The sequence below is a fragment of the Metopolophium dirhodum genome, chromosome 5, assembly GCF_019925205.1.
Source record: "Metopolophium dirhodum isolate CAU chromosome 5, ASM1992520v1, whole genome shotgun sequence".
NCBI classification, from domain to species: domain Eukaryota; kingdom Metazoa; phylum Arthropoda; class Insecta; order Hemiptera; family Aphididae; genus Metopolophium; species Metopolophium dirhodum.
In genome coordinates this window covers 14,682,320-14,706,328 of record NC_083564.1, presented here as the reverse complement: position 1 = coordinate 14,706,328, position 24,009 = coordinate 14,682,320, and the positions used below count along the sequence as shown (strand labels likewise).

General features: G+C 30.5%; 1 protein-coding gene and 1 long non-coding RNA gene across 2 annotated transcripts in view; one reads left to right on the top strand and one right to left on the bottom strand.

The window, feature by feature from the left end:
- Window positions 1-53: 53 nt before the first annotated feature.
- LOC132944295 (3-hydroxyisobutyrate dehydrogenase, mitochondrial) lies at window positions 54-22,126 on the bottom strand. The gene is made up of 7 exons (XM_061013568.1): window positions 21,877-22,126; window positions 15,619-15,704; window positions 8,278-8,450; window positions 6,005-6,126; window positions 5,341-5,551; window positions 1,045-1,174; window positions 54-361 (listed from the first exon to the last, which is right to left on the bottom strand). Exons 1-7 carry the CDS (start codon window positions 21,953-21,955, stop codon window positions 176-178), a joined length of 987 nt encoding a protein of 328 aa, XP_060869551.1. The 5' UTR covers window positions 21,956-22,126; the 3' UTR covers window positions 54-175.
- The window catches only part of LOC132944296 (uncharacterized), a 37,215-nt gene continuing 24,365 nt past the window's right edge, over window positions 11,160-24,009 (top strand). The window contains exons 1-2 of the long non-coding RNA XR_009664440.1: window positions 11,160-11,749; window positions 15,199-15,395. This is a non-coding gene — a long non-coding RNA (uncharacterized LOC132944296). The remainder of the gene's footprint in view (window positions 11,750-15,198; window positions 15,396-24,009) is intronic.

Below are 24,009 nucleotides of genomic sequence, written 5' to 3'. Positions count from 1 at the left end.
ATGTATCATGTATGTACAAATAATATATATATAATATATTAAACAAAAAAAAATAAATCAACTTTACGTGTATTTACGTATTGTTACAATATAATATATGTGATACATTATTATGTAATCTTATATTTTTGTACTCTAAACTTTGAAGTCATAGGAATGGATAGTCAGGAATGGATCATGACTGCTGTTCCTTGAAGTATTTGTAGGCAATCGAAAAATCCTTGTCACCCCATCCCATTTGTGATATACGTGCGTAAACGTCCACGGTTAGGCGCGTTAAGGGAGTCTGCGTGTGTGTCTCCTTCGCCAGCGACTCGCCCAATCTCATGTCTTTCAGCAGCAAATCGGCTTTGAAACCATTCTGTACAGATATGTATATTTATATTTTATAGTCAAATTAATAACTTAAATAGACTATAGTTAGCGTTATAGTTGATCATAACAAATGTTTCACGTTTAATACATATTTCATTTCTCGATATGACATTTAAGAAAGTTATGCTGCTGTATATTTTTATATCACGAGGCACGGACTTTACTGTTTTCCCTCTCAAATACGCCACTAAATTAGAGGGTAGGTTACTTATCTAGCTGTATCTTACTGGTGAAATGTACCTCTAATATAGGTAGGTACTACATGTATCATTTTTTTTAATTTAAAAAATTATACTACCTACCTATAGGCAGTGGCGCACACTAAAGGCTGTTACCCCTATATTTTTTGGTGGGTGGACTCCCTGGCCCCAAACTATTTACATCATAAAAATTATACTACGTATAAAAATATTAAAAATAAACCTAACTGTTGAATTATAGCCATCAGCATATTAGCCAATATTCAGGCGTGGATCCAAGCGTAGGTGAATATAAAAAAAATATGATCGCGTGTGGGAAAAATAATATTATGTATTTGGTCTGCAGAGTGAACAATTTCGATAAGATTGGTGTTTTTAGTCCGATGAAAAATATCTAAAGACCAAATTTAGAAACGAGGTTTTCGCGAAGAATCCGAAAGATAAGTCACGCGGCCACGACGATTCGTACCAGATAATTGTTGTTGCTGGGAATCTGCTTCTCGATGGCCCCGGGCACGGGATTGTTGATTTCGGATGCCCAACACCGTCCTGTGCTCGTGTTGATGACGGACGCTAGAACCTTAGGTTCCATGCCAAGCCTGGAAGAAAACTGTCCGGTAAGTGGGTTTTTAATTATATGATTGGTATTGATGAAATCGTCAAAATATAATTATTATAATAACATACGACGCTATAGCAGGAGGGCAGGGATTTCTGCCTGGGTCCTACCGTCTTATAGTTATTGGACAAATTGACCCTCGACAGGCAGGGTCTGATTTAGGCATTTTGTGGCCTTAGGCAAAATAAAAAACGTGGCCCCTTGGCAACAGTAGCGTTTATAACCCCCCTTCTCCTCAAACGAGTTGTATATAACAAAATAATAATTTATATCAATTTAATATTAACTTATACATTTTCACAAACATAATTATAATGTTATTCATTTTTATCTCTACAGGCTACAGATTTCTTGTACCTATTATTTATTAATTAATAAATATATATTTATTATTGATATTGAAAACAAAATTAAACATTTTTTTTTTATATTATTTATTAACTGTAATAAACTTATTTTTATATTTATAATAGAAATAATTAATAAGCTATTTTATAAAATTACTTTTCTTTTTTTTTTTTAAACAAATTCATTTATTATGTCATCGAAGTTTAAAGAAGATGTAAGATCGTTTTCTATTGATAGTAAACCTAAGTTATCAATTCTTTCTTATTAAAAATAGACTTTAATTTATTTTCATTTACATTTTACACTGATAAGGATTAATTATTTAATTTTTTTCAAATATTATATGTTTCTTATATTTATTTTATACAATGAAAGTAGGTAGTACTCTAAAAAAGATAAAAAATGTTCATAAAAATCTGAGGCCCTCTAATAACGAAGGCCATAGACAGTATCCTGCCTTATGGTAAATATGGTCCTGCCGACAGGGACGTGGACATAATTGGTTATTCATGTTAAAACGAGTTGTAAAATAAAAAAAATGCCGTAAATTATGACGTGTCTTATAGGTACACCAAACAACAACGTTTAAGTGCGTTCAAGATGATTGGTAGTGTGGTATCTACCTAAAAAAAAATTAGTAAATATTCAGTGTTGACCTTGTTACCCAGATATTGTTAGGTTTTTTTTATAGTGTTTAGTAGTTAGGTACGTATCCTAACCTGACTCTGCCTTATTGTACCTGTTTTGAAATAAGTTTATCACAATATTGTCTGATTGAACTATTGAAGTACTAGTACCTAGGCACCTCATTTTCGGTATTTGGACGTTTCCCCCAAGACTGAGACAATTGCTCCCTCCATAGGCAGATATTTGGTCACATCCGTGGGGGGGGGGGCTTAACATTTTTTTCTTATCCATTAGCGTAAACATACATTTTTAAACGCTTCCACCTACTAACTATAGTGGCTACTCAGTACACCTACCTTATTCTAGCAGAGGCACCAAGTATATATAGGTATATTAAAATACACAATTTATTTTGACATCTAGTGTGGTTTGTTACATTCAGGGGGGGGGGGCTTAATATTTTTTTTGACACAATAGTAGGTTGGAAAATATGTTTTACCAGAAATATACGATTGTCATATCATATCGGCATCTATCAACTGTCATCATTCACATTATGAATTTATTAGTTATTACTTGTTACCCAATTAAATGGGTAATGATTGATAAACCAAAGTTATGTGAAAGTATTATTGAACTATAAAATGGCTTAATTTTTATGTTGTTGGTAGAGCAACCTACATTTTTAATTTCATACACTAAATCAGAATATTTTTCTGAAAACTGCGTAAGTGCATAATAATAATATTATGTATTGATTAATGAACCAATTTATTTCCTTATAAATCAGTCGTTTAAAGTTTGAATAAGTGGAGTGGAAAAGTAGGGCCTTAGGGTATAGTTGAAGTCTTGGCACACTACTCTGCACGTCTAAACTTTAAGACGTGTCGTATTTACGGGAGGCTTACGGGTCTCAAGAAGGAATAGTATAATTATTATTAATTCATAACTTTCATAACTCTATGTAAAGTTTTGGAATTCTTAATTTACAAATTTTTTTAGGGATCATAGATTATCCTAGATAAGTTATAAATTTGTTTTATGAAACTACAAAATTAAATACAAAGTTTGAATTCTCATAATATTACAGGAAAAGTGCATATTTGAGCAATTTTTACCATATTTGTGCATATTTTATATTTTTGTATAGGTAAAATTTTCGGGGAAAATCATATTTGGATGATATTCAAGAATATTTCTTAAAATAAATTATGTTTGGGTAGGTAACATAGGCGCTATAGCAATAGCGTTTGAACTTTGGGTAGGCTGTAGCTTGAAGCCCTACTATTATAATATTGAATAAGGAGGATGCTTGGCCCCTCCTCCCCTATTTTCGGGTATGGTAGGTAGGAGCGTAAGATTTTATGAGTCTTTGTGTTAACACTTTGGTAATAGCTAATTGATATCAAGATTCTAGACTGAACGAAGAAATGAAAATCAGTAGATACCTACTTGTTCGTTTATCACGGTGTTGGCATATCACGTTATTCGTTATTACTTATTCCTTCACCTAGTAGATGTTCCAGAATTTTTAAAAATTAAGATGTTTTATTTCACAATAGTTTCAAAATGCCTAAAACATGCAATAATGTCCATATGAATCAATATATTATATTCGAATTAGTAAGTCCGTGTATAAATTATTTGTATTAATGTTTATGTATCTACTTATATTTTTGAGTTTTTATTTCCAAAATTGTAATATGTTTTATGCATTTTTCGAAAGTATTATTATAAAAGTATTAGCTGCAGCATTATATATTTCAGACTTCATATTTCGATCATTTTTGTGCAACAATTATTCCCGAATTCTATACTCGTATGAATTTTTATAATATTATACACTTACTTATTTTTTAGATCCACCCCCCCCCCCCCCCCACAAAAAAATTGAAAATATGCCACTGAATTTAAGTGCTACACTGCACAGTATACTTATACAATTAGTTAGTTCAATATGGAGTGATTTTTTTCATCGTAAAAAGGTCAATATATTATACCTACCTATCATTATCTCGTTCAGACACTGAGACCTATGTTTGTGAAATATGAAAAACTGTATGATGTAATATGATAATACTGCAGGTATATCCTACTTACTCCTATTTCTACTATAAGGGCATAGACCTATAAATGTAACTTGTATGTAAATTTCAACTAGAACGTTGAAATAATTCTTGAATAAAACGTTATTTTCTAGAGCAGTAATAATAATATATAAAAAAAAAATCACTGTATGCAATAAAATTATTCCTCTTTAGAATATATTATATCAATATGAACTTAAGTGTGTACGTATGCCAAATATATACCGATTTATATCTAGATTTGTATGAACACCGCCTCAGTATGTACATAATATAATAATATATTATATCCATAATTAAGATACCATAAGATACCTATCGAATTGAATTTCAATAAACCTTGTGTGGAATTACATTTTTCTTTTCTAAACTATATTCACTTGTGACTCATCAATAGTGACACATCATGCATCAGTGTTATTTTATTCAGTCGCTACAATAAGTATAAAATTACTTTTTATTTACCTATCTAATAATAATAATAATTTAGTAAATTATAATAATTATATTATATTTTCACATTTTGTACCATTACAGCTAAATTCCACATAAATGCATAATATACCTACGCATTACGCTATAGAGTTCGCTGTATTATGTAATAATCTATTAATTATTATAATACCTATACGGCTATACCTAATAGTAACTCCGTCTATAATCGCTTTTACGAGAGGGTATAATAATATTATATAAATGGTGCCTTCCTATATTATAATACTCATCGAGAAACAGCGAAATGATCTAAAACACATATTACGACAAAATACGAAGCCATAAATTTATCATCCACTCCGACCCTTATTCACAGTAAATGTATTACACTATTAGTTATTACCTATTGACCTAGATAAATATTAAATTATAATCCCCTGTACCAACTAGAATACTATGGAATATGGATCATCAATTGTTTTTGCGCCTCTAGACATGACATTGTGCCATGCGGTAAGCAAGGATATAATATTATGCAGGTATTTAAGTACTGCACCATGCAGGTATATACCAGAGTATACCGGACTATCAGTCTTGTTATAATTAATAATCTAAAAATAAATCACGTATGAAAACGATAGTGACGTACTTAATGCCCAGGTTCATCGCCTCGGCCACCGCCGCCATGGTCATGCCGAGTATCATGTTGTTGCATATCTTGGCGACCAGCCCCGAACCGGCCGGTCCGCAGTACACCCACCGGGACCCCATGGAGCCGAGTAGGTGTTCGGCCGCCGTCAGAGTGCTCTCGTCTCCGCCCACCATGAAAGTCAGAGTGCCGTTCTCTGCACCCACCACTCCTGCGCAAAAATTACGATCACGAATGACGGTGATAACAATGCATTATTAGGTATCGCTGACAAATATTGCTTACTTTATCTTTAAGTACCTAAGTGCAATCCCTGACGGCCACTCAAAAACCTCCTCCCTTATTTCCGTCGCAGTGCAGGGTTTTATGTTGAAATACGTGCACAAATACTTCTCTATTTAGTTATTTAGTATCTACTATAATTCTAGAAAACCCATTGGCTATTGATATGTATCAACATTTAAAAGTGAGAACTTAATAATACGATCGTAACCCGTCGGTGGGGTAAACAGTGCCGCCTGGTTATTGGCGGAGGATCAATATTTTGCCATAAGAACATAAATAACTATATGATGTACACATTTTTGTAAACGGGTTTGAACTATAATACATCCCAGCTTCTCGTATTCATAATTGCCATAATATAATTGATAAATATAAATACCTCCTGACACAGGAGCTCCTAGAAATTTACAACCCTTCTGCTCGGCCATGTCTGAAACTTTTTTAGAGCTCTCTGGACTGATTGTACTACAGTCCACAAATAACTGTTCCGGTTTCGAGGACCTAATATAAATAAAAAGAACGTAAAAAACGAAATATTAATTGTAATAGTACAATTTGTTTAATCAGTATACAAAAAAACGAGTAAATACCTACACAATATCATTATATATAGGTGGGTTTATAATTTTTTTTTGTAAACTCGTAAGTTAACCCCTGTATGTATTTGGCATTTGCACCACTTTTTACTATTAACTGTTAATGTGTATTACTTATTGTACCATAACATATTACTAATAATTTTACAGATTGTAATTATCTATCTAATAAAAGTGCAAATTATAAAAAAAATACCAAAATGTTCAAGTGCAATCTTCTTAAATTTATTTGATTTAAATTTTTTTTCTTTTATTTGGTGTATGGTGTACCTATTAAATATTATAGCATGGATGATTGCCTTTCTAAAATTATATTTTTATCAAAAAGTTTTCATTTTTTTTAAAATTAAACAGAAAAAGCTTATGTATCTAACCCATTTATAATGTGTCTAAATAATTTAGAGGTATAAATATCCCGTGACACTGGCATCCCTCTTATTAAACTTATTTAAGTTACTTTGGTCTTCAATGAGGTACTGTTCATAGCTATAGTTATGATGTACAATCAAAATGTAAGTGTTATTGGGCCACATTTATTCTTTTTTTTCCAAGGAAAGCGTAGAAACTTGTTTGGTGGTAAACTTGTAAATAGTAATGTAGAAAAATTATTTATGATGTGTAATATTTTAATAAAACAATTTTTATTCCAAAAATCGTAGATATAACTTTTTAACTTATGACGCAATGCAAATTATACTTTCTGTACGCCTCTCACACGTCGTATTACCTACACTTAATATTGATTATTAATAATATCATTTTAAATTACTTTATGATATTTACATCGGCTATATAATTGGTACCCATAGTAATGAGTAGGATAAAAAAGAGATTTCCTGAACCACAACCTGCTGGCACAACCCTATACCTGATGGCACAACCCGTGAACCCGTTGCACAACCCACATACATCTATACATCTCTACACCTCTGCACAACCCATGGGTTTTTTTAGAGTATAATAATTATTGTAACTTTAAGGATTTTTTTCACTGTTTTATATACCTAGTGGAAAATAAATATTTTATAAAAAGTTATTTTATTATTTACAGTATATCTACTAATTAATATAAAAATTAAACTTTTATTTTGTATAAGATTCTGAGTGGATCGATGAATATATTTATTTACAAAGATATTTGTTTTTTTTTGTGTCTGAGGGCACTTTTTATGAAAAAATGATTCAGTTGGTATTAATTTTGAAATATTTGACTTTTATTTATGTTGATAACATTATGAATTTAGTTCAAAAAGCTTAAAAATGTAATACTAGAATTTTCATATATTTTCTTAACAAGAATTTAAAAAAAATTATATTACGTAAAGCCATATTACATATTCTTATGAGCGTTTGAAAATTAAATTTTGATGTAACTGGATATTTATAAAACGATTTTAGTCATTTTATTGTAACAATAAAATATTTATCGTATGGGGACTTGAAACGATTCACTATTATGATATTATTATGAATAAATAACTATATATGTACAATATTTCATGTTAAAAATAATCAGACTAATTTTCGATGTTCACTCCATTCTACGGTACGAGGTATGGACTTTTAAGTAACTTATGTTACTATATCAACAATAAAAATATTATGATAGTTAATAATATATATGATGTTTTTGCCAAAAATTAGTTTAATATTCCGCGTACTTCTAATAGAAAAATAAATAACTTATAGGTAGTTATATATAAATAAAATATAAGAAATAATGGCTGATACACCCTCACCGCCATATCTGTATCGTTTTTCGTATGCAACAATTATTAATCATTTGACATACATCCATTACAGTGACCTACACAATGGTGATATTTATTTGAAACATTCTATATACAGCAGAGAGTTATTCGGTATTTTTGTTTGTACTTTATAATTAATTTTTTGGCATTTTTAGCAATTATCATTTGAACCTAATATTTTTCTTCTTAAACTGTCGGCACATCGGAATCCGCGGTCCAGTAATTATTGATATATCCCTACACTATTAAACTCATCCTGAGTCCTGAGTATACCTAGTTTAAAATATATCAAAGTCAATCCTCACTCGAGCAATGCCGCGTACGCCGAAAGCACGTGCTGGCTCTCTGGCAACATGGTGATCACGGCATCCGAGGACGCGGCCACTTGCTGCAGCGTGTCCGCAGTCTCGGCTCCATCCAGGCCCCGCAACAAGTCCATCCGCTCGGCAGACACATCGTTACCCACTACCCCGTAACCCTGTAAAGACGTTCACGGAATATATTATAGAATTATTCAAAATGTTATTATCGTCGTATTATTATTATTTTTTTTTTTATTGGTCTTGAAATTGCACAATTTCTGCTTCGACCACTATGGTCATTGTAGCATAACATTATAAATATAACTACATTCCATTTATAATGGGGAACAGAGCAAAGAAAAAAAAAAGATACAAGAAGAACAGTTTTGAATTGGTTAATTTGGTATTTTGTACATTGCAAATGTTGGCTAAAGTAGCTTAAGTAATTTAGTTGTTTTGAAGAATTCAATGGTGTCGGTTTCGTTGTCTGGATTTGGGCCTAGGCTTGCTCCAATTTGGTGACTTATATTAAGATCCTCTCTTTGTTTTTTGTACATTCTACATTCTTCAATTGGTGGGTCATCTTTATTCATTAAATATTCATGAATCAGTCTTGTGTGGCTGATTCTGGCCCGATTTAGTTTTTTTTTCATTTGTGGTACTAATATTAGGATTTCTTCTCCATCTTTTGACCGTTTGTTTGACTTGGGTTAATTTGTTGTTTTGGGTGTTCCACATATTTTGCCAAAGTAGGGTGGTGTCTTGTTGTATTTGTTTTCTTATATCAGAGTATGATGAAATGTTGAGTCCGGTGAGCTGATAGCTAGTTTTGCTTGTTTATCTGCCCTTTCGTTACCGATTATTCCTCGTCGTATTATTATATAGACAAAATATATATATGATGACAACGCAAAGTATCTTGTTTAGCTCAGTACCGTTAACGCAGGAATCTCAATTTGACATTCGACGAAACTTCGATAGTTTCCCAGGAACATAATATAGGTACCTGAGTGCATTCTCATCTTACCATAGTGAAATAGGTATATGGCTGAGATTACGATGCACTTTGCTATTTTTGCGCATTGTTTTCCAAAGCTTACGCGATGCTAGTCTTATAACGTCTCATGTATTTTTGAATCAGAATAAGAATAGTTTCTATTTTTAATATTTTAGAGCATTTTAGTGTTTTTAGAGTATTTAACACTAATACTATAGTGCATATTGATTAAAACGAAGGTTTTTTAAATACAAATTAAAAATTTTTACTTAAAAAAGTTACTTTATAAAGTGCTAACAAGATTTTTACTTAATCGCGAATATCATTAATAGTAATTTTTCATACGGATGTGTTTGACGTAAAAATTTAAGTTACGAGTGGCGATGGAAAATCGAATGAGAATAATTATTTTTTAAGATTAAAAAGCTTGGTACTGTATAGTCCAGCAACATTTTTTTTTTAAATTTCATAAAAAATATTTTTTTGTTCAAACTACAAAACTTGTTAACTTGCAATTTTATCCGCAAATCAGCTATTTTATTACTATCTCATTATGCAGATGATCTTCAGATGGTGGTTTTACTTGTTACAGTAAATTATTCGATCGGCTAATGTGGTTTTGAAAATGTTGAATTATTTTGTTCTTATTTTCTACTCTGTATATTATATTTTTACTGGTTTTTTTTTACTGTAGGTATAGTGATTTTATATTTTTTTAGGATTTTCAATGTAGAATAAAAATACAAAATTAAAGTAAGGAGTCTTATTACGAGATACTGAAATGATAATATGCAAGAAATATAGGGGGGAAATACGTAAAACACAGTGTGCGCAGGGAAGTTAGTGGCTCGTCGGAAGACGTGAAGGTATGCTGCGAACGCGACTCGCAAGCAATTGTTTTCAATTGTCTAGAAGAAAAATGGTTCAACGATCCCTGCTACTACGTTACACGTGTTATACGGTGTAGTAAATTAGTATAACATTTATACTTAATATGAAATGAAGGATTATGGGTGTGCATAATATGTGTTTACCAGTCCTGTTGTCATTTAAAGTTTTTTAGTACTGTTTTATTTTTATCACTCTATTGAGTATAAACTATAAAGTGTGGGTAAGATAAATCCACTACTACACATGTGTGATAATATTCTATGTTTGATATGTATGTGTTATTTAGTGTTAACGTTCTATGAATCTATTAATATGTATATTAATTCACTTAAATTACTCGTAGTACTGCTGTAGGTAAGTGCTGTTTCTATATGAAGGTGGTGGTAGTGGTGGTGGTGGTGGTGGTGGTACCATGTATAGATGTCTTTATGGGATAGTGTTCGATACTCGATATTACGGTGACATGTATATGCGTATGTATCACGTGATTTAATTTATTTATTCGCTTGACGAATTAACGGCGTATTGAGAGATACTTCTCTCTTGGATATTTTAATGGGATTTACGGATAATTCGAACACCGTTTATATGCGAGATGGTTTATAGTTTTATACGATGTATTTTACATAGTACTTAGGAATGAAACTATAAATTATTTTAGATTTTAAATGTTTTTATACATTCGTATTACCGTAGATCATTTTTAGATACCAATTGCCACTAGAATGTAATTTAAGTTATTATAACACTCAATAGTATATTAGTTTGATTAAATCGTAAATTAATGTAAATTATAAATTATAATATTGTCGTGTTAATGATTATTTTAAATAATTACTTATACCTTATCTAGATAACAATAACATGTAATAACTACACTTATAATCTAAATAATAATATATGTAATAACTATTGGTACTTATCAGTGGCGCGTATATAGAAATATTTTTTGGGGTGGACTATAATAGATAGAAACTAGCAAGTGATCTATTACTTAAAGGCTACTGTCTACTATATGTTTAACAGTTTCTATAAATATATTCGCATTTGTTATTTTTCAACAGGCTATGAAATATTATAACTTATAATAGTACCTAATAAAATATATTGTTGCTCTATTTAAAAATACTGTAATTTCGGGAAGGGGGGCTGCAACCCACTAGGCCCACCCCCTATATACGCCACTGGTACTTATAATAATTGATAAGTTTTACGATACTTAGATAAGTCAGATTATACTATGCTAATAATATTATTATGTCTTAAGTACAGAGCGACGAGTTCTCGTTTGAACAATAAACAGAGATAGCGGGTATCATTTGGTCCTTGACCCTTATATATGTATATGATAATTTTACTTATATGCAGTGTAATACTGTAATCCCTTCTACTTTTGATGAGTATCAGTGGAACGAAACATTAAGGGATCACCCGATTCGCTCGTAAGTTTATATATTACGGTGTAACAAAAGTATAACCAGTACAACATTATTGTATTGTTTTGTAGAACGTCGGTGCATCAGCGCAATCCGTGACTTCCCACACCCCTTGTGGCCCACGTTGTAATTGATTATTTTGTATTTAAATGTAAGTAATTTGGAAGTATTTTATATTACATCAATGGTAGAATATTCAATTTTGACGTGGATAATTTTAAATTATAATATTATTTTGACGACAAATATTGGTGTGGGTGGAAGGGCTAATGAGGCCATCTGTTGTCGCCTCTTCAAGCTTTCCTATACATAGGTGTATTACAAAGTGGTGACGCAGTGCAGTATACGTAGTTATATAATTGATAGAAACGGTCTGCAAGGCTGTCGTCAACAGTCAATTATTTATTAAGCTATTTTTTCTTTTTTTAATTTGTTTGAAACTTTTTAGTCTGCAGCAAATCGCTCTGCCGTCGTTGATTTCGGTAGTTTTTCCCGTCACTATTGTATTATACAGTGAATCTAATGCCATTACAATTATTATACTGTTCGCGTATAAAAAAAATATTAAACATTTATCCCGCGACCTTTGTATTCCATTATCCGTCGAATTATAATTGCAAATCGTCCGTGACTTCGTTTACTTATTCTATATGACTATATCTATGAAGGCTTTTCGTACGTGTTAAATAGTTAAAAACAATTGTAATCGATCCCGAACATCATGAATTTTATATCTGCAATATGCATAATATCTTCATAATATATATAATATATAAATATACATTCTCTATTTTTTTCCTATATTATTTTATTTTTATTTTATAATAATAAATGGGTTAGAAACCCTTATTAAAATTTTTACAAATTATATAATAGCAATGATTAATATAATACTCATAACAGAATATTAAAGTAAATTAACAATTATGATAAATATAAGGCAAACAACCACACCATATCCTAATATAGGTAGAACTTAAGTACAATACATAGTAATTTAAATGACGGATCTAATTTAAAACCCCTAGCCAGCCTGTTGTTAAATCCAAGATTATGTATAATTTGTGATTCTACTATGTACTATGTCGGTATATAAGGGACTTAGGGATGCACTGCGTATTATATATATTTATATCCGAAGGACGTATTTTATTTAACATTATACATCGAACGAAAAATTAAACGTTTTATATTTTATTGGAAAAAATATGAGTCCAGCAATCCATGTTACCAATAGTTGAATAATATATATATAATGTTATTACCTGTGAATATTATAGTGAAGTGTTTTGATATGAAACTGGATAGTTTGATACCAAAGTATATAGAGATATGCTAGTTATTAATTGTATATTATAATATTATATCAGGCATACTTATGATCAATTTTTTTTTGGAAATAAAGTTTAAAAAGATAATAATGATAATATGGAAAAATACATCGTAAAACCAATATATACATATTAAACACTTAAGTGTAAATGTATTACTTCAACTTTTTTTGTCATAAGATTAAGAGTTTTTTATATCGTGTATCGCATCCTTGATACTAAAACATGCTCATTAAACCAATTTCATTTATGTTCATTAAATACGTCAAAACTGAAACATGATACCTATAACAATATCTATATTCTACTATTATTGTAGAAGCGCTTTGTAAACCATGTTTTTACCGTGTCTTCTTCTTATACTTATATACATTATATAGTTATAATATAGTAGTACTATAATGTAGCCATGGATATCAGAAATAGTTATATTTTGTTAGAAATATGTAGCTTATACAGTTATACCTATATAAATCTATTAAAGTTTTACTGTTGTTTTCGTAACATTTAGTCTTTTAAGGTCACTGAAAACATTTTGATGTTTGGAAAATTAAAGATAAATATTGAAGTTACGCAAAGAAAAATTAATAGAATGCTTTAAATTATAAGAAAAACTACTTTAAAACATGTATACTGTTATGAATTATGATCGCCTCTTTCGTATACAAATAAAACGGCGTGGCAAACTGAATTTAAATTGGTTTAAATTTTGATATTGAGTGTTTCCTTTTATCTTGAGCACAATGTACTGCAGAAGTTAAATTGTAAAATATTCCTGGAGCAACGTTCCTATGGGCTACCAATTTTAGTTGACATAATATTGTAAGTTTATGCGATATCTATATAAATAGCTGCGATAAATAAAATATTATGTTATTTTTAAAATGTTAGTTTTTGAGCTAAAGATAGAAATTCAGAAGCATTATGATAATGTTTTCGACATTTTTCTTGTATGACTTGAAATACGAATTTATTGCATAAACTATATATAGGCGAAAATCGAAAATGTATTGCATAACGTTGTCATGTTGTTTTTTATTGACCAACTGGCAAAGAGGTGACTGGTGAGGCACTGAGGCGTTCTATATACTTCTCAGTGGCGTATTTAGGGGGGGAAGGCGTCAAATTCTGAGTCCTCAAAGCGGCGCCGTCGCTAGAGGTTATAACAAAAAAAAAAATAATTAATTTTTTTATTTTATTGAATTTGTTGAGAAATTATATTAGTGATAAGTGATAACCTGTATCTTTCTTATAATATCTTTTACATTTCTATATATAATATATGTATATAATTTATTTTATTATATTGTCATTAAAAAGGCTGAAATCTAAAATTATAATTTGTTTTATTTGATTATAAAGGTTGACCTTTTTATTAGGAATAAATGGAGTGGTAATGGTAAAATAAAAGTGTTCTCTAAATTAGTGGAAACATAAATGCAATAATATATTCATTTTGGGTTATCACTTTTTGCAGGGGTTGAAACCGGTATAAACCGTTATAAAACCGAAACCGAAAAAAATTGGATCTGGTATTAACTTCAAAACTGAAACCGGAAAAAAATTTTTAACGGAGAGAAAAAGTAAATTGTCAATTAGATGGGGCTTTAAAGTATTTTGTTACAATGAGTAATAGGAAACTGAGAAAAAAAGGGGTGCCAAAATCGTAAATACGCCTCTGATACTTCTATGGAATATTCGGGGTTAATCGTGTCATTTTAACTAGGTCTGTCAAACATTGTTGGCAGAGATGATCAAATAACTTAAAAACCAAAAAAATAACATACATTTTCAGTTCAACAAAAAACCATAATTATTTATGCTTTATAAATAACATATATCCGGGTAGATTATAATACTATGCATGGATTCAATTTATATGTACCAATATTTTTTAGTTTCTATAATACTTGACTATAATTATTATTCAATGTTTGTTAACTGAAAATGTGAGAATTATTTTTGTTTTGGGGTTCCCTGAGTTTTTTTTTATTTCATGTATTTTAATTACTATGCATTAAGTTTTTGGTCATCGCGACGGGAATTGAGATCATGATTTGTTACGTATCTATAATGGTAAAAAATCGTGCACAATAATCAGTATAATTTTTTTAAACATCGTGGCTAACAGCTTTTATTATTGTTGTCACCTGTTTAATATCTCGTGCATTAGTCGATAAAATACACTGCAGATATCACACATTTTTTATTATTGAGTGTAAACATGATACTTTTTTAATAAAATTGTTTTTAATTGCATATTTTTCAGGTCGTGTATTTGAAGTTTTTGTTCGCTTTAAAGTGCACATTTTACGTGTTTTTAGTGAAAATATGCACTTTTTCCAGCTCTAATTATTACGTTGGAGTGTTGTGACAGTGTTCTGTGGATAAAAAAAAACAAATAACTAGACCCGAGTGCCTAGACCGGTGTGGAGAAATACACTCTGTCGAGTCATCACGAAATGAGTAAGTACATATATTATATTATATAAGTATAATACGTGACGGTTGGATAATATAATGGACAATCTGGTATTATACTAAAAAATATATTACTCAGTGTACGTAAGCTGCGCAGGTAGGTACACGGAACGTATAGTATTTTTTTTAGTGAGAACCATTTTGGATATTAAAATATTATAATATGCAAAAATCAATAGGTAATAATAATAATAATTAAGGTATTTACGTTTTTCAATAAGTTTTTCGCCATCGGAATCCCCATGTTTCCCAGACCGACGAAGCCGACATTTGATTTCCACCGTTTGCTCTCTTCTAAACACACAAATACACGTCGTGTTAAACAAAATCAATGTAAAATATTTATTAGCATAACCCGTTGGCGTGCGTAGTGTCAATCATTTTGGGTCGTTCTTTGTAGAGTAATTATTACAGGGTTACTAAAATTCAAGTTGTGCCACTTGAGAGTCGAGAGGCTCGTCATTTCTCCAAAAGTCACGCGTGTCATATATTATATTAATATCATAGGCACCTAAATACTTAATCAATTATTATTATATTTATAATTTATAGCAAAAGAAACTTTGCAATTTAAAAGTTTCAATTAGGCACTTTGACTTAAAATAATATATAATAATATTATGACGTTGTATATTATGATGACATAATGATGTTATCCGTTTTTGTTGAGCTATAATAGTCTATGACTGAAAGTTAATAAATAAAAAAAAAAAAGATGTTATCCCAATTCATAGATTGAATAAATGCTCTGAAAAGGCTACGAGACACGTGAAATCATTGCGGTCGCGTACTTATAAGATCCTATGGGTAGGAATGGCAGGAACCTCATGTCCATTAGTTAGCCCCTGACTTTGACCGATCGATTTGAAAATTGTGTCAATATTTTCCAAATTGATTGTGAATATAATTGCAAATTGGTTTTTAGAACTTTCAGATAAATCATTAAAATGTATTAGCTCAAAACCAATCCTGGAAAAAAAGCTTGTAAAAACTGTAAAAACTGTTAAAAAAAAATATAATATATTGATTTGCAAATTCTAAAGACCATTTACAGTTATTTGCAAAATATCGGCACATTTTTCGAGTAAATCGGATAAAATCGGTTTGCATACTTAACGGACTTATAACTTCGTATCCCGTAAAGCGGGTCGAATTGGTGGTGTATTTAATATTTATAAAACCTTTGTACGTGCGCTTATTTTTTGACTAGTTGGTTTATTTTATTTTTATAAGACTACTGAATAAATAAATTTCCCTGAAACATAATCGTACGGGTGGTGTGTATTTGACTACGTGCCGGGTGGTAGTTTTGTCGGCGGTAGTGGGAGGGTGTGAGTGCGTGTGTAATATTTTACACCTCTTTTACGGTCATATTATTATATTCCCCAGTTACGCTATACTGTTGTTCTTTATATTGTTATCGCGTTATAGTAATAATTTATTTTTGACAGGTAACCTGCTTTAGAAGTCTGCAAAAAAAAATCTATTTGCTTTAATAATTTGTCTGCGGAAATAATGTTTATATATTATAATATTATATAGGTAGGTACTTTTACATACTATAGGATATTATGTACAATAATATACTTGGTCGGTTGTACGTCGAATGTTGTACATGTGTTTATGATATTTGATAATCGTTATGTTATTCGTATAATATAATATAATATAATAAATATGTGATGTTGCAGGGTACATAACGTAATATGACGTATGTTTATCTATAAATATTTTTTAATGTTAAAAACTAAATGATTGCGTTTACGCGAGACCATTAGTAGTTAGTACGGAGGGCACTGTCGGTCAGGCCACAGGTCATTAAATTCTACACGTCATATTATACAAAATATTATATTTTAAATTTATTTTAAATGTACAGCGAGCTACAGAATGATTGTAATGCTGAGTTTATAATGGTATATTGCGTTTAAATTACGTTCAGGTACGTTTAAATGAGCAGAATATGAAACGTGTACAAATCTACGCTATGTTTTATATGAATTTTATCATCTATATATAACAGTTCTGTTAAAATACTGCATAGAAACTTCGTAGGAATTTGAGACTTACAAGCAGCGCAAGACGAGGATCTTCCTGGTATATCCTACAAATATCAGTATAGTAATTCGACTGACTGGATAACATTTTTTTGTTCGGTGGTTCCAAGAAATTGTTATACTTTTAATAAAAAAACTAAACTACAAGATGTAGGAAAATGTGAAAGAACCTTATTGACCAAGTGTTGTCATACGCCTTCGCACCCATCAATGGATATTGAAAATTGAATAAAAGCTATTAATCGCTATATTATCTAATAATAAATGTCACGTTTCTGCCGTAAAATGTAAAATTTTTTTATTGCAGCTACTGCAGGTTAATTGTGAAATGGCAACTATTTGTTAATTTTTGATAGTTGCGTGTTAATACATTTCTATGAAATATTAATAGATCATTTTTAATTACGACCAGTTCCGACAAAATATGTCGATTATCCGACCACTTGCGTGTATTTTAATTTTTAACCTTGCCACTGTTCTTCCAATTATATCGAACAATCCACGTCCCACGTTACCTACCTAAACATGCTTCACTTTATTCTGATATTAAACGTTTGCTAGATTTTAGTACATAATTACATAATTTCGCCGCTACGTATATGGGCTAATTTATAATTGTAGCAAGCAAGAAAGTATAACTTCCATAAAAATAATTAACCGATAAACCGTCTGTGTGTACAGGTTGGTATAATAGAAATAAACGACAGAATATGTAATTAACAATCTATCATCTATGTATCAACATTTTATTCATAAAATTAATTATACCTATCAATAAGAACAAAAGTTATTATAATATATAGTTATTTAATTACATTTGTCAGTTATTTCTTTTACATCCGGATAGTATATTAATATCTATATTCTACATTATATTATTATGGTCGTAAGAACAATGATAATAAATTGTTATAATATTGGATTTTATGTAGATATTGTATAGAGTTGCTTTCCATTCGTCGTTTTTCTGGTTGTTATACACACGCATCATAAGAGGTTAAAGCTTACTCGTATAGTCAAGTTACCAAACATTAGGTACGTACTTTTGCATCTGATGCAATAGTCAGTCAGCAGTCTTATAGGTATTTTTAGAACCTTACTAGGTACCCATTGTAATAATCTTGCATTTTCTTATTTATTTGAAAAATAATATGTTAGGTATGTCATGTTTATGCATATAAATTACCTATCAGTAACTTTGCTTAAAACTAATCAATCAATTTTTTTTTTGTCAGGCTGTATATAAAGATTTTAAATAAAAATAAACTGATAAATATTCATTAATTTAATGATTTAGTTGACACAAGCGAATAGTTGTCTAAACCCCTACAGTTGTAGAGTGCAATAAAAAGGCTATAGTATGATGAATTTTGAACAACATTTTCAGTAATTAATTATTATTTAAAAAAAATTGAAAGTAGCACAATCACTATGTGTGACCCATGTGGATTGTTAAAAAAAAATTAATCAAGGATTAAACGAATGGAATTTAATTAACGATTGACTTAATAGGTATATATAGTACCTATATGTATATTTATGTATATACCGTTATATATAAATAAATACATATAGGTACATTTATGATTAAAAGACATCCAATTATAGTATTATTATAGTATTATATTACTGATATATTGATTGTAACATAATATATACATTATAAATATAGTAATCAAATATGTGTATCTTAAGGACCTATAGGCTATAGTTACCATACGTTTAAATGTTTAATATAGGCATTAACATTGGTGAACTAGATGGAATGGGTACATGTGGGTGTTATAAAACCTCTATTTTTATTCAAGCATCCATTTTCATAATATTTTTCAAATGATTACTACCTGAAAATACGGATCTCTAATAGTTAAATAATTTTAGCACCCCTCGTACCCGGTTTCACATATTTTCATGTCTAGCGACGCCGATGTGTATTGTCAATGTGATCGTGCACGGTATATGACGATATTATGCTATTGCTGCAGCAATCGACTCGATGTTATAAAAGTGTAGCACACACGTCTTGATCTTAACGTGGAAACTCGTTTTTATGTCGTAATTGCGATCGTGCGTGGTTACGGCCACGGTCGCAGTCGTGGTCCGTGACCGACGAAACCAGCCGGCCTTGAGATTGGAAATCGTTGTTCATGGGCTAGAAATCGAGAATATAACTTTGGGGGGTTTCGGTATTCGTTTTGGAAGGCCGCGGTTCTTTAAGATGTTTTTATCGTAGCATTATAATAATAATAATTATTATTTTATTCAGATTGTATACCGATACGTATCAGCTATTATTAATGTAATTTATTGTAATTAAGTAATTCACTGTAATTGTAATTGATTTGGCTAAAATAAATGAATAACAACGATTGAGATGCAGTGTGCCGTTACTCGTTTGCAACATATTGGTTCATTGTCAGAACTCTGGATATACTAGTTTCCTTTTCTCAAGACACAAATCTTAATAGTTAAAGTTAATACTAAATACTCAATGTGTTATACAATGTTTTTCATACTGAAAATGTCAATAATATATATATATATATATATATATATATATAATTATAATTTTGAACGAATTAGCTTATAAGCTCATAACTTATGTACCTAAGTGGGTACCTATTTAAAGTTTAGATGAGCGGATTAGTGGACTATATTTCGCGGGTTGACATTGTGCCATTCCACATAAAATGAAAAATGTACGTAGTCATTAAAAAAGTAATAAACTTGAAAAACAGTAAAAAATATTAAATTTGTATTAAAAAATGTCAATTTGTACATTCTGTTAAAACATATTTTCAAGATAATTGTAACCAGTAAATGCTATAAAAGAAGCACCCTGTATGCGGAGCATTTCTTCCTATCCGTACGCTGCAATCACGGTGACATAATAGTTTCATAGGTATATATTTATATTTATGGTAAATCGCGATTTACGATTTAAGATAATGTTAGAAAAAGGCTGTATAATGTAGGTGTCGTAATAATGTAATATTAAGTAAGACGTTTGCATAGTAACCAGCAGATATTTTCCTAGTGAGAGGAGCAATTCTTCAATATTTATTCCTAATTTAATGTATGAAAAATATTGTTATCTCGTGTCCAATTTAAAAAAAAACAGATGTTCATATGCCTCTCTTAGGTACTTATGGACGTTGGGGATATTAATATTGTCAAATCAATAATACCAAATTGTAAGGGAAGTATGTAGTGCATCGTCGTACAATAAGGGTTGGCGGGGTTGGCGTATACAATTTGTATTTTAAACATTTTCCATTTTACAATAGGGTTATTTATGATGGGTGCTGATGAATTCTAGAAATGTAATATGTATATAGGTAGTATAGATATAGTAATAATATAAATACTATATAAATTATAAATGTGTATCGGATGTAACAGCGCGTTCCGTGAAGCACATGACTCAGGATTTATTTTTTACAAATTTTTTTTTTTTTTTTATTGGGTAACCCGCGGCAACACAGGCCATTGGGTGTGGGGAGGGCACTGTAGGTTTTATATTGGGTAGGTTGGTACACGTGTGTGTTGTGTTTGGCAGAATTTCTAATGGGGCACCCGTAGGTTTCTGCCGTGCCCCGGGGTGGGGGGATGGCGGCACTTGTTCTCCGGACACCGTGACTTGCACGGAGAAAAATGCCGCCCAGTGGTCGAGGATCGAACTCGGACCGGCTGTGCCGAATCCGTCGCGTTAGACCACTCGGCCACCTCGTCCCCCTTTTTACAAATTATTATAATGTAGGTTACAATATTATGATTTACGGGACACGGACAATTTTTTTATTATTTACACGAGCAGTGGAGGCGTGGACCTTAGACACGCAGTGTTACAGAGCATATTACTAATAAATAGGTAGGTCGTAGGTATCATTATAGTTTAGGAAGTGATATTGTTACAAATTAATGATTAAAATAACATAGGATTATAATAATGTTAAATAAATACCTTGGCAATAAACGAAGCTAAGGACAAGTTGGATAAGTTTTTCAGTCAATCAATTAAAAAAAAAACAATAATAACAAGTAGACAACTTCAATAGCTATTGATTTAATTATTTTGATTACCTACTAAGTATAGTTTAAACTATCAGAAATTATGATTTTAATAATTTAATTCGATTTAAAAGTCAACTAAAAATTAGTTCTTTATTTATTAGGCTTTAGTAGGTGTGCTTAGAAATATAGAAAAACAAAAGTAACCATTCATGTCGAAAATTTAAATTTAACCCCAACTGCACACGTCAACGGCTAGTCACAATAACAGTAACCTACGAACAGTGGTTTATATCAGATTTTATTTCTAGGGCGGGCGGGGGGGGGGGTGTCGAACCCCTAACCATCCCCTCTATATATGCCACTGACTACGTATTATGTCAATATATCATACTTACCGACCACTGCGATACTTCTTCTACAGCCGCTCGCCGACCGCCGGAACACGTGGTTCAAACCACCGACCAACATGATCATTAATTGGGCAATTCACGCGAGGACGGTAAATTAGTTTTTTTTTATACTTACAATGTGGAAAACAATCGTCGGTGGTAAAACTATAATGATTTACGAGTGCGCTATGTCGACGATCGTTGCACTTCTAGACAAGACTGTAACGTATCAACTAATTGTTGCGGTGTTAAAATGTTATCAAAATATTATCGTTTTATTTATTGTTGTTATTGTTCACACATTATATACGACGACGGTGATGTGTTATCACATTGCATTGAATTCATAATGACTATACTATTGTTTTTATGATATTATAATTATTGTTTTATCATTTCGTATTATCTGGTAGGTACTTTTGATTTGGTCTATACCTACCTATCAGCTAGCGCGTAAAACTAATAGCCTGCCGGTGTAGATAGCGCCGCAAACGGTTTAATTTTATTCAGGACCATTTGAATTTTATTTTAAATTATCATAATTCATTATTGTAAGTGTTAATGAGTACTTGACCTAGAGGTATTAGTATAATAGAATTATAAAAGCCGTATCGATTTTTAATCACGACTCCCACGCGTTTGTGAGTAGATCAAATGTCAAAATTGCAGAACAAAAATTATACAACACACCAATAATTTATGTCGTATTTAATTGTTATGTAATTTAAGGACGCAGATTGGTAAATAAATATATATGAGACTATAATAATATTATAATATTATAATATTATAATACTATTTATTATTTAATATTAATTGTACAGATATAAATGTAGAGATCTCGATAGTTTATCCCTTGATGAATACTAATGCATTACAAATACTAACACATGAAGTGATCAAATATCTAGTTTTTTTTTGATGAAAATGATTTTAAATGTTTTGATAATTTCGATTAAATGTTTATTATACATTAGTTTGACATACCTATTTGTATAGACCACATCAAAAATGGTATTATCATAAACTGATTTTAAAGTGAATTTTTATTCTCTTTTATACTTAGATAGTATACGTACCCTAACATAATACATATAGGTAGTAAATACACTTTTCCCCTATATTCAACTGATAGATACGTATATTGAATTCTCAAGCATAGCTTTAATTCACTGAAATACTGTACTTATATATTTTATATTGCCATCATATAAGTAACCAAACGACTTGTAATTTCATATCATATTAATTCGTGTTATTTTGCTCAGCTGTGCAACTGTGTGCAAGTATGATGTATATATACATTGTATACAGACCACTTTAAAAATATAAGTAGGTACTCTTATTTCAGAACACAATTTTCAAAAACAAATTACCTTCCGTTTTCTGGATGGATACCAATATTGAAATAATTTAGTTTGAAACCAATTTATTTCAAAATATATAACAATATGATATGTGGATTTTCAAACCAATACATAATATTATGTATGTAACCTACCCTATCTCTATTATTAATTTATTCGTTCAATATTATGCTCCAATGAATAATAATATTTCAACACACATTTTTTTTTTCATTAAATATGATATGCATTATACGTATATAAATCATTATCATATTATATTGTATTGATTCAGATATCATTTATTTTTTGATCAAGCACAAAATACGAGTATAGAATGTTTTTATGATAAGTAGGAATCCCGATTTAGAATTATTCATCAATATATTATGTTGTTGTTTCGAAAAATACGTCGATAGATACGATTACAATAATCTAATGTTTATTATAATGATATTATTATGTACATCATTATAATATACATGGCCAGTCAAACGTATCAGAAAAACAAATTGGCATATAACTATTGTACCATCATACACACACACACACACACACACACACACACACACACACACACACACACACACACACACACACACTGCTTTTCGAGTGAATTTTTTTTTATTAACATATTATAGATAGGTACCAATACATTTACAACCTACGTTACGACCTACGATTTATCTTGTCGATCGTCTACTCTTATTTATTTATTTGGTTTCTGTTTTTTGAGTTGAAAACGTATTGGGCCTTATTTAAACTTTAACGTTCCGATTTTAACGGTTCGCAA

Bases quoted from the DNA above. Each gene is read 5' to 3' on its own strand.
- LOC132944295 (XM_061013568.1), bottom strand. From the start codon at position 21,955: ATGATCATGTTGGTCGGTGGTTTGAACCACGTGTTCCGGCGGTCGGCG. The intron at 15,705-21,876 runs GTAAGTATGATA...TTGTGTGTTTAG, and splicing joins AAGAAGTATCGCAGTGGTCG to AAGAGAGCAAACGGTGGAAA. The intron at 1,175-5,340 runs GTACGTCACTAT...GTTTTCTTCCAG, and splicing joins GCGATGAACCTGGGCATTAA to GCTTGGCATGGAACCTAAGG.